At 33.8% G+C, this 12664-nt stretch overlaps 2 protein-coding genes across 3 annotated transcripts; one reads left to right on the plus strand and one right to left on the minus strand.

Annotated features, from left to right (window-relative positions):
• Positions 1-4067: 4067 nt before the first annotated feature.
• Bma-taf-4 (Uncharacterized protein) lies at positions 4068-7117 on the minus strand (the record flags this gene model as incomplete). 2 transcript variants are annotated; one of them, XM_001898956.1, is made up of 10 exons in its annotated part: positions 4068-4205; positions 4285-4434; positions 4596-4748; positions 4834-4993; positions 5137-5309; positions 5483-5647; positions 5929-6030; positions 6252-6421; positions 6664-6745; positions 6986-7117. In XM_001898956.1, 10 exons carry the CDS (start codon positions 7115-7117, stop codon positions 4068-4070), a joined length of 1425 nt encoding a protein of 474 aa, XP_001898991.1. The 2 variants fall into 2 exon arrangements, with proteins under 2 accessions (XP_001898991.1, XP_042929943.1); XM_043074009.1 differs by having other exon boundaries at positions 7006-7029.
• A 3576-nt stretch (positions 7118-10693) lies between these two features.
• On the plus strand, positions 10694-10988 carry Bm4168 (Uncharacterized protein; the record flags this gene model as incomplete). Its single annotated transcript, XM_043074010.1, has 2 exons — positions 10694-10798; positions 10953-10988. 2 exons carry the CDS (start codon positions 10694-10696, stop codon positions 10986-10988), a joined length of 141 nt encoding a protein of 46 aa, XP_042929944.1.
• Positions 10989-12664: the final 1676 nt, after the last annotated feature.

Genomic DNA, 12664 nt, shown 5'->3' on the forward strand with positions numbered 1-12664 from the left:
ACAGCTGCTATCCTTTCAAGTATTTTGTAAATCATTTATAATTCTCACTCAACTCTCTGCTGTTCAGTCGGTTCTCATTAAAAACCGACCACACTCAAACTATTTAATGTATAAATTTGTATACATTTTGAAGACGGTAATGTTGTCGAGAAATTGTAAATTCTTGTTAGTTCGTTTGATTTGAAGTTTGTGTAAACAAATGTGTTGAGAAGGAGTCTGTTCTGACGACTTTATTCGCTATACGCAAGTATTAATCTATAGCAACAATATACTGATAACTTCGTAGAATTTGAAAGTCTGCGAATGTGAGGTGAACAAGAAGAAATAAACTGAGGGAAAACCTAAGATTTAAATGAATGAAATTAAATGAGCGTAAAGGATCAGCAGATTTGTAACTTGCTGGTACGAAAAAAATGAATAAAATAAAGGATTTAAATCCATATATCGTAGGCAAACTGATTTGCAACAAGTGCTAAAGAGCTATCAGATGATCTTTACTCTTATGTAATAAGAGTTGGATTTTATTATTGTCAGTTGCTCATAAGAATGATTATTAGGTTAAAAAACCTCTGCAGTATTTCGACATTGCAGGCAAATTTGGCTTAGAACAAAGATGTAAATTTTAACATATTAAACAATGCACATGCCCTTTGTTAACAGTTGAAAAATTCTATACAAGCAGGTAAGTTCAGTTACAACGGGAAGATGAGTTTGCATAAATGATTGCTTACATGAGATGCAATTTGAAACAGTTTCAATTCTTGTTTAATGAATATTCAATTAAGATAATCATTAGTCCTGGATTTTTCTGACAAATGCCTCGTTTTTTAAAATTCAGCTGTTCTTATAATGGGGATTACTTTAAGTTGTTCCTTCTTTCCTCTGCATTCGTCGTATAGCATTTTTTATGTTTCTTGTTACCAAATGAGGCAATTCCTTATTTTCTGTTCTTTTTTTTAAGTTGATTAGTTCATTGAGATGAATGATAACTGTTACCCTGTATAGAACAGCATGAATGTTCCCGTTTCAATTTTTCAGATTTCTAGAATTATGACGCTGATTTCTTTACACAAAAGCAAAATTTTACCTTCTGGTCGCTTTTGATCAGTTACTGTGCTATTTGTTACTATTTCCATCCTTTTTTTTTCTTTAAGTTTTCTGGTTTAACGTCCTTGGAGTGGATAATACATAGTGTCCTTTGCAGTTCCTTAGTTTTCTGCAATCTTTTACTATATTGCTTCTTTGAAAACAATTTAGGCATGCTTCGATTTTTCTTAGATGCTCTATCCGCTGCTTGGCGGTGGGATAAATGGGATAAACTTAACACTCTCATCTCAACGGGCATTGCTGCGAAATGAACAAGGAAATCTTTTCTTAACTAAATGCTGGTTTGGACCTTCTTTTCTGATTTCTCCTGGAACTTTGTTGCCACTTGATCTCTGTGGTTTTGTTGCAAATAAAGCCGAAGTTCTTTTCCTTTTATCTCCTAGAATCGTCGATCTATGTCTGAATTGGATTCTGGATTTCTTTTCTTCTTATTACTAAAAGTTTGATTTTTCTTTTGCTAAACAAATAAGTCATTTTGTTTCTTGCAACCAGTTTTCCTAGAAAGTGCCGGAGTTTATTAACCGACCATAGTTCTTATTCCTCCTTTTGTTGGATACTTTATTTAGTATCCAAACAGACTATTTGTTTACAACAATAATTTCGGTGCTCGTCTGCTCTAGATTTTTTCCTATCGCTTCCAGCTGCCGAAGTATTCTTTCAATTATTTAGACAGTTAGTTTCTCTTCCCTATCGTTTTTCTTGAAAAAGTGCTATTCATTGTAGAGCAATTTCTTAATGATAAATGATTTTTCAAATTTCTCTTTCAAAACTTTCTTACAAAGTCATAGTTTTCTATGATGATGTAAGACATCTCTTTTAGTCAGGACATTAGATAATTCAATTTTTTGGAAATGTACTGCAGCATCAAAATTGCTCCAAAAATTCCTCCATAATCTCAGGTAACTGCTGTATATCGGTAGTGATAAATGAGGTAAATTTACTTTTGTGTGAGAAGCTAATCGGGATAGTTCTTGTTGACGGATTAGCTCTCTACTTGCGTACTCTTGGCTTAGCCACTGAAGACTAATCGAGTAAAGGCTGCTGTGACTAAAGACTGATCTAGACAGTGGATTTTTTTCTATATAGTCGACTTTGATTTCCAACAGGAGACCTTTAGATGAGTGAATAAATTATCAGGCATAATGACATTTTTACAGCATATTATCAATACACACAAGATTAATTGCAAATTGGAAATGTTTTATGATGCATACAAGCCGATTGTTACGGTCATTCAGTAGTCTTTAGTCTATAGATTACTATCTTATAGACTTAAACAAATTGTTTCGACATATTAAAAAATCGCCTCGTCTTTTCTGAATTCCAACTGAAAGAGATGAAGACCTTCGGAAGGAAGAACATGGGGATTATAGTGAACTAAACCTTGATTAATGAGAATTTTATGTTCCTTATCAATTTGTTAAAAATGAATGCGAACATATATTTGCTACAGACCAGCAGCTCTCGTTTGATAAATTACCCATGCTGTGATTATTTCCTTCTTCTAACGCACCAAAAATCTGTTCAAGCATATAAAAAAATTTATAACTTTTGAGTAGACATACTTTTCGAAATAGCTTTTAAAATGTTCAAGACGCTACATGTTTCGAGTCGAAAAGTGCATTTCTTTTATTGAAAAGTGTATTTCGTTCATCATCACTACGCCAATCTTTGCAAATTACTTTCAAAAACATTTTTAAAATTTTACTCTTCGCAATCTCACTTCACAATCAAACTTAAAACCAACAAAAAATAAGAATAAAAATAGGTGAGCAAAATTCAAAATTAGTTTAGAATATCTATAATACACAGTCTTCTAATAGAAAATTAAGAACAATAAAAAAGTTATATTACAAAGAACAAAACGCCAGTATGATAAAAAACTATGAAAATGAAAGAAAGAAAACAAACGAAAAATCACACCAAAAAACAATTAAATTCCAAAATAAAAAAAAAAAAAACAAGTAAAAAAACAACTTATAAACTCAAACCGTCATTTAAAACCCTCATTTTATACCATAATCGAAATTGTGAAAAAAAAATCCAAACTAGAGACTGCTGATTCACGCGTTCGATTTGCTTTATTTTATACCTTGCATTTCAAAATTTATACAGCATTTTTCGTCCCTTATTTTGTTTAATGATTTGTTTAATGCTTAGAAACTTGAACACATCAATTTTTTTCTTCCGAATTAAATGTTATTTGAATGAGTTATTAAGCAATTTTATAGAATGTAGGACAATAAATCACCATTTTCGAATGTAGGACAATAAATCACCATTTTGAATTTCTACTACCTTTTCCTGTCTTCTTTCATTGCAAAAAAAGAAAAACCAAAATAACGAACTATTTTATAACGAAGCATATGTCAGTATACAAAGGAAGAAAGTATAATAAGGAAGCGTATGTCACTATACAAAGAAAGAAAAAAGTAAAGAAATGCAACCCTACGAGGTATACATAATAGCGGTATAAAATGTATGACAACCGAAAAAAATTTTTTTGCAAGTAGGAAAGTAATCGAAGACCCACATTTACAATTCCACCAAAAACTTGTAAATGGAAAGATCACTAATGCATACACAGGAAACACCCAGATAAAAAAGAAACATATTCTAGAAGAGCAACAGGGTCTATCTATCCGTGCATTCCAAAACAAAGGAAAAGAATCTGTATTCTCTATAATTATACTTAATTTCCTGTTATATTCGAATGTTTCCTTTTTATCTGGATTCTTCTTATTTGTTCGGCAACGATTCTTGCAATTAATCTTCAAATTTCTGTTCGTTAGTAACATTTAAAATGTAGTGACGAATTTCCCGACATTAGAAAATAAGTTTTTGAGCAGACAACCATAAACACTATTCAGGTTATCTTCTTGAATATGTATTGTAACCAGCAAGAAAGATTTGATTTGGAATTATACTTTGATTAGCTCAAAATTATGTTTACGCTCAATTTATGCCGAAACAGTATCAGTTGTATAATTGAATAAAGCTAAACGATGTCTCAGTTGCGATGTTCGAGATATCGGATCTTGAGCAATCACCAGCTGCAGATCTCGCATAGTAACTCGTTTTGTGCGAGGGCGATGAGTCTGCACAGAAAGTATAAAAATAAAAATGAAGACAGATGAACTTCGTGTACAACAGGCTAAATTTATTAAAGATGCAAACCTGAAGTGAAACTCCAGCAGTTATTGGTTGATCGAAAGGATTACTTGTTTCGGACCAAGGTTTCTTGCTTATCTTCCCTCCACCTAACGCTGCTATTGCGGCAGCATTGGCATCCCGATTTCGTGCAGCTTCCTGATCAGCTCTTTGCAACTTGAAAAATGATTTCATTGAAAAAGTCAAACAAACAAGGAGATTCTTCAATGTAAATAAAGATGCGCGGTTCAAATACAAGTCTTTTTAACATTATAAGGAAAGAAATATGAATATTCCAGTTAACCAATTAAAATGATGAAAGTTAAAACGTTACCAACCTGTTTTGCTTTCTCAACTAGAGTGTCTTTGTCTTTCCCTTTAGTTTTACTGAGTCGAATTAATGCTTCTTTTTCACGATTTTCTCTTCTTTCATATTCTAAACGTTCCAATTCTTCCACGAAACGAAGCTGTCGGCGAGTATCATCAATTGGCTAGAAAATCAAATAACATTCGTGAACAAATAAATGAACTGTAACCAAAGACCCTGTCAGCATGGTAAGTACGAAATTTGCATACGCGATAATAAGGATGATTTCGAAGAGGTTCCAAACGGTGCTCCGCAACAATAGCTAATTTGGCAAGCATTACCCGCAATCTAAATTCCGCAGCCTGGGAAATCAGCGCGATCACATCATCTTGTGGGATACCTCCATCAGGCATTATCCGCTGAATTTTCCTGAAAATGAACTGTCAATATGAAAAAATTAACCCTATCCATAGACAAATATGAGATCGATAAATTATTTGATAACAGGAAAAACTTAACTGATAATAATGACATAACAAACTAAAGAAATAGACAAAAGCGAGAAAACTCACCGAGCAATGACATCCCCATTCAAAAGTTTATACTGTGTTTGACTCGAAGGTAATGTACGAACCTCAACTTCACTAGACGATTCTTCTACTGAGAATTCATCACTCCCTTCGGTTCTCGTATAACTTCCTGCGCTGCTAATCAATGATGACGGCGGAGCAACACTTGAAGACCTCTTCAACAAATTTAACATTGGTCAAGTTCAAATCGTAGTACACACTTGGGAGATAAAAAATAAATATTGAAAAAAGTTGACATATAAATTTGATTGCGAAGCATTTACACATCTTTACAACTTAAAGCCGAAGATACAAACATCATTGAAAAATAAAAAGGAACAAAACATACCTGTGACATGTAAGAATTTTCATTATTTGTTCGTTGCGTACTTGTATCCCATTGTGTAGGAGGCTGAGGCATATCAGGAAGTGGTGGATGTTGTGAAGCAGTGGCATCGATTCCTTCAATAATAACTTCACCCTTTTGTAATGCTGCTCTCAGCGCTGGTAAAGTCTTCAATGAAATAGTATTAATCAGGCTTTTATAACAGTATTTAAGTTGTCTGAAATAATTGGCCATTCTTTCATCATGGTAACTGAATGAATAAACTGAAGATAGACATCATGAAAAGCAATGCAAAGATAACCTTGCCGCCAGTCTACCTAACCATTAAGAGATGAACTAAAGAACTTGACCGAAGAGTTCCAATAATATTCACGCGCTATACTTTTAAAAAAAAAAGATAAAAAAAAACGGAAGAAATCACTTCAATGTAAACTCTATAAAAGTGATACCTTCTGAAGAAACGGAAGTAAATGCGGTTGTGCTTGAGAGCGCAGCGCTTCTTGAAGTCGACTGGTAAACACTTCTGGAGGCATTGAACCATATATTACTAACTGGAAAGCAAATGTACGATCATCTTTAAAATATATGTGAATTGATTTATAAGATCGTAAATCAACTATATTACTTGCAAACTAAAAAAAAATTATTGCTTATCTTCCCAAAAAAAAATTTTTTTTGCCTATTTTCCCTGTCTTCCCAAACATCCATAAAAGTTGTATCATACAACTTTTATATATATATATTATATTATATATAAACCGTTGAAACTCACCTTAACAAGTTCGGTTACCCGCACTGCAGTCTGCTGTCCTTGTTGTTGATCAGGTTGCTGTGAAAGGTGTATAAGCGTTTTGAAGAACCGCGCACATTTTGAAACCATGCTTGCTTGTTCAGCTGCATTAGCATTACGCATCTGATTTTGTTGAGTTTGCGCATTGTTAGCTTAAAAACTATTTCAGTTGAATAGAAGTGAAAAACAAAATTCATCCGACTTATTCATACGTCTGCACTCCTATTTTAAGTAATATGGTGGAAAAATTTTTATACCGCTGCAAGATGATGGAATAAACTGATATAAAAAAGTAAACCAAAACTCTGGATAACCATTGGAAAGCCCAAATCACTTAAAAACCAAGAATCGAGAGCGGAGTTTCCGAAACTATATATAATTAAGGATCAGCTACCTTGATTCAACATAACATAGTGCACGGGACGTAATTGCATGTCTTGACTGCTCACCTGCGAGACAAAGGACGGCGTTGAAGCCTGCAGTGAACACATATAACTGTAGCTTTTTAAACGTTTCAGCTCATACTCAGAACGAGGTGTAAGAATAAGAAACAGAAAAAAGGATTAAAATCGCAGTTTTCAGCACAAAAAAATGATTCGTTATGTTAATGTTAAGTTTGATACTAAGTAGTAATATATTTTTATATTTATCTTTACAGCAGTTCTTTATTCTCTTTTGCATGTCATTTCTTTTACCATTGAGATCTATGGTATTACCGAAGAAGTAATGCTTGTACTTCGAGGAACATTTGATCGACCATTTTCGCCCAAAACAGGCCCTGGAACGATTCGGAAACGCGGTCCACTACTCGTTGTTGAAATCGGAGGCGCAGGTACTGCTTCGCCCATAAAATACTGAAAACATCAAAAAGTCGTTTGCAGGAAAACAAATGTTACTTTTTCAAAATTTAGCATATTGCTGCAATAGTTAGATGGGAATTACCTAGCATTAATGCAAAAAAAGTTAGGATGAGCGCCAATGGGACCTCAAGTGCTAACAACTTTATGGCTAATCGCTGATTTTGTACAGAGGATATATCAGCTTTAATTTTCTAATATTTGGTGATAACATAGAAAAAGATTCATACTAACACCAACAAGACAAACCGAAAAAGGACTTTGGCTTGCCAAATTCCCTTTCGATCCTCTTTCCTAGATGTGTATGGTCTAGCAAGCTAAGTCAAACCATCTCTTATTTATTAATCGGAAATAGTGAGCTATCTGGGAAGTGTTTTTCGACTTATCTGAAATTACTTTGAATATTTTTCCCGACTCCTTGGTATAATCCAGCCTTATTAGTTATCGTGGCGAGCTAAAGCGGTAGAACTGGAATTTCCTGGGAGAACGCTCCCATACATAAATCAAGGAAATGAATAAATGAAAGTATAATAGATGCAAATCACAGAGTCCTAGATGTGCATTGGTCAGTTTGATTCATTCGTCGGATTCATTCACAAATATTATACTTTTGTAAATAGTAATTAAAAAGTCAGCTGCGTCTTTTGAAATGCGAACTAGATTCACGTTATGAGTAAAAAGATTTCAAGATTCAAAACAGTCAAGAAGTTAAGAAAGAAATATCAAGATTTCCTTTTGAAGGCAAACAGAGAATCGCATTCCTTCCATGACTTCTGAATAAAGAAATCTGATAAAGTATAAATAGCAAGGATGCAAAATCGTCCGAACGGAAACAAACTTAAATTTGAGAAAACAGAAAACCATATTACCTGGCGATAAAAAAGGGGCAAAAATCCTGACATATAATAATCATGCGAACTATCCATGCTCTCCATGTTATCAAGAGTGAACATACAACATGAACAGTAATTAAGCAAAATAAGGCTTTCTTCGGTCAACACCAATATTATGCAGATTTTGATTAAAAGTTCAAGTCTAACTTTATGCAAATTTCTTAACGAGTTTGGAAAACTGGAAAATAGTGGTAACAGGGCGGGTGAAACCAATCCCTGCACGAAAAATTGAGAACAAACGATCTTAATGTGGAATGAGTTAAAACTACTGTTATTCAATTAACTGTTTTCTTTAATAAGTTATTTAGTCCTGGTTCAATTTTTATCAATGCTCGCACTATTCCTTAATGATATTAATGATTTAACATATTCGCAAAACACTTTATAAACCTTAAGGAACGTAAAAAAGTAAAGCTATGACTGCAGTGCTCCAGCTTGCTGAAGTAATTCCCTTAGTAAAAAGTTATCTGATTTGGTCAGTTAATTAAGTGCGAATTCGACAGTCTCTCGTAGAAACATATTTAAGAATATTCACCATGAATTACAGCACAACATCTTGACAACGACAAACGTGACACTGAGTTATAATTTTATTTGGCTTTCAAGCACGTTTCATTTTAATCACGACACATCAACATCTAAGCCAACTACGTGCACATAACAAAAAGCATAACGTCAAATGAAATAGGCAACTGTTAATGTTTTAGTGTTGTGTAAACATAAAATCTGCTTATGAAAGGTCCTTTTGACATAACTGTATAACCAATTTTATACCATGCACATAGATGGGGTGAATCATTCATCACTATAGCAGCAGTGCACCTGTGGAACCGTTAGAAAAAAAAAATTTCATTTCGTGATCAATGAAGTGGAATTCATCCGTTCAGGCGAGCAAGAAGCAAGTATTTTCGATGTTATCCTTTTTATTGTTAAAGGAAATTAATAAACTGAAGCTTGATGAAACCGAAAAAGTGCATCATGCATAGGGTGCCAGAACAGCCTCAGTCTTCAACCAGATGAAGACTTTTTTCCTGGAAATCGGCTACTTTGTGTCTCAGGCAATGTAAATCAGACACCAACGTCATTCTTACAATGTTTCGAAAACTCGGAATAAACAAAATCTTTGCATGAAGCAGGACTGCCACTAAAAAATGTAACATATTTCCTTAATGAAAAGGTCTAATTAACAAATTTCGACCCAGCAGCGAAGCTTTATATCCCTCCCGACACTTACAAAAATTTCTTTTCCATCTCAAGAATAATATGAAAAAAAAATACCAAATTTATCAGCAGTCTAGTATTAGGTACAGAAGCCCCAACAACGACACTACAGCCACATTCCCCCTTAACCCATGAACCGTTAAATCACGTTGGATCAGACGCGTACGTAATCACGGTCCGTTAACATAACACTCGCGCGGTGTGAAATCAGGCTTCCAGTGTTGTCTGTTGTGGGTTGAAATGGTTTATTGATCGGTGGTTACGGCAAGTTGCTCCAAACCTTAACATCATTCTGTCATTAATTCATAGTGTTATATGGGACTTTTTTTTAGAAAGGTTTCGAAACAGAAGGGACCTGAAAATAATGGTTCCAAGTAAAGTAGAACTGAGACCAAGGAAGTTCTTGACTATTAATATTTGTGCTTGTATGTTAGTTTTATTATGTGGATTAGGTAAAGCTGTTATGGAAAGGAATAAAAGCGAATGGACTTACCACCTCAGATGTCTGCAGGCCTAGTACTCGCTCTGCTACAAATTTAGCTTGTTGTTTAAGTGTGCAAAATAGGAGTGCGATTTGAAGTTGCAAGCAAAGAAATTAAATGTTTGCTGTTTTTGTCACAGACACTTCTTTTCCAGTACAATGATATGGCCACTGTTAGTCGTTTCAGTACTTCTACTAACCATCATATAAATATTGAGAAAAGTTTTACGACCAAAAATTGTGGAGTATTATTCTCAGGATTTTGGTGTTTCTTCCAGTAAGTCTTTTCTGTGGAAATTTGTTGATATGAATAGACTCGCGTAGTAAACTATCTTTTTTCCCAGATTTCAACAAATTCTCTTTTTCAGATATTTCTCTAAATAAGTTTACGCGCAATAAGTAATACTTATCGAGGTGGTCATCACTTCGTAAGCTTGTTCCATTATATAAGGCATTATTGCAATGTCTGGGAGAATGGAATGCGAAGAGGCATGTAGTGCGACTATTGTGGAGTTATAGTCGATTGCACGTCTTGCCTTCATTCACTTTCGAGCACTTTCCACTGTAAAATTTCTGTTACATGAGTAAATGGGGAAATTATTCATCACTGGGTAAAATTATTTATTTTAGGCTTCAATTGCTTCAAATATATCAAATTCCTATCCAACGGTTATTATTTGCATAATTTCATAAATATTATAATTGTTATTACATAAATATAAGTATGTTTATAAATATATAAATATTATATTTAGTATACCAGTCATACTTTAAAAGTTCGATATCGATCCGCGGGAATCTACCATCTTATAACGTCTGCGGTTTATGCAATGAGGAATGTGGTTATGATGTTGGCTTGGTAGATTCTCGATGTGCTTTTTATCAGCTGAAATACTATAATGTAATAAATCAGTTTAGAAATTTAAGTTGTCATTAATTTTGTGATTTCAGTTTACTGTGCATACGCGCTGTATGCAGCTGATGAATGAACGTTGTACTATGGTCATCAATTGGGACTTCATTGTTCCACCAACTTGTGTCATAGTACGTAAAGTTAGAAGTCGCTGCAACAAACAGGTTAGGATTCAGCATTTTCGGGAAAAAATTGCACCTATGTTCGACGCAGTGACATTTTCTGTACAATATCTTTTTATATGTATCAGAAACATTGCAGTAGTGAAAATGGCTTCACGTAATAATTATGCATTGTTTAAAAAACAACGAATTTCAGCAAAATCTCATGATATTTGGGACTATACAAAAGTAGACAAAGGTATTGAATCGAAACTATTAAACAATGATATAATTCTAAAAATGTGGAAGTGATCATAATAGTTGCAGTCGACTGGAATTACTAAATGAATTTCGTAAAATTCGCTTATGAATACAGGGATAAGTGTATATTTATATCATCTCATATACAAAACTTCACTTCCTCTTTTCGGCACTTGTTTTTCTTCGGCAACATTCACGAAACATCCACATGATAACCACAACTCTGTTCGATCACGTTATTGCCTTATTGTTTCTGCTGCATTATGATTGTTTCTTGATCTGTGAAGGATGAGGATGTCTTTTTATGTCTACATTGAGAAGTGGCACTTCGAAATTTATTTATGATTTCAACTGCTACCGAGATTTCTGTCGCTCGGATCGCACTTTCAGAATACTTGACACTTTTGTTCTAGGTTTCTTCGTTTTTTTTTTTTTTTTTTTTTTGTGAATTCACGGCACTTTCGCGGTTGTTCTATTATCTCTTTTTATTGTGGTCCAATATCTGTTTTTTCAAATATTAACAAAATCAGACTTGATACTGTTTTGGATATCTTGTACATGAAATTCTGCGAAACTGGAGTATTAAATTTAATCACAATAGAAATAATTAAGTCTCAATTTACCTGTTTTTTTTTTCGAATTTTAGTACTTCGATGAATTTTGCAGCTAATTGTTGACACGATTTGTCGACCAAGCAATGTTGACTTTTTGTAATGGAAGCCACTTTTCGTCATCGTTAATCCAAAAAGTGGAGGAACTGAAGGACTCATATATTACGGACATTTTGCAAGCTTCTTTCTTTATCCGGTCCAGGTAAAAGAATTATGAAGCTCATTCAAGATAGTGTAGTGAGTTTTAAATTGAAATTTTATCTAGATGTTATCTGCAAATTTTAATGTTTTGAAATTATAAATAATCAATAAGTAGCCTACAATCTTATTATTGTGCAAGTTTTGTTTCATAAAATACAAAATGCAAAGTTCTGTGATTGCAGGTTATAAATATTCAACAAATCGGAGTAGGGACAGCATTACGTTGGACCAATATGTTTCCTGAAATCGACTGTCGTATAATTATCGCTGACGGCGATGGTACAGTTTCGTTATCTCTGGATGCTATTAACGAATTGCAGCGGAAATTACCCGTAGCTATGTTATCATTGGGTACTGGTAACGACTTGAGTAGGACTTTAGGATGGGGTCTGTCATAAAGGACCCGTAAACTTCGTCGAGGTTGTTTTTTACAAAAATTATTTCTAAGGACCGTGTTTTATTGTAACGAACTATAAAAGTTTAGTGATTTTTAGCATTAGTTTAAAGCATTTTTGACTAACAATAGTGACGATAGCTAGTTTTTTGGTAGTGTTCTTACAGTTTCCTAGAACATCGGAAATTTGATTACTGCTCATCAAAGAACCTGAATTTAATCAAAATATACTTTTGTAGTTAGTCACAGATCTGCCGTAACATGTAGTGTGGATACTTGCGTTACTTATGGCTAGAATATTTCATTTTTCCTGGTGCTCATGCAGTTTCATCTGTTTATACACTGAAGAAATTTCTATGAATGAACGTTATGGGTTCTCAAAAAAAAAAAAAAAAAACTCTAATGAACAGTAAGAAAAGTCGTAGCAAACACAATGTTAGATTTGTTTCGATTGCTTGTGGT

This window comes from Brugia malayi, assembly GCF_000002995.4.
Source record: "Brugia malayi strain FR3 genome assembly, contig: Bm_v4_ChrX_scaffold_001, whole genome shotgun sequence".
NCBI lineage: Eukaryota > Metazoa > Nematoda > Chromadorea > Rhabditida > Onchocercidae > Brugia > Brugia malayi.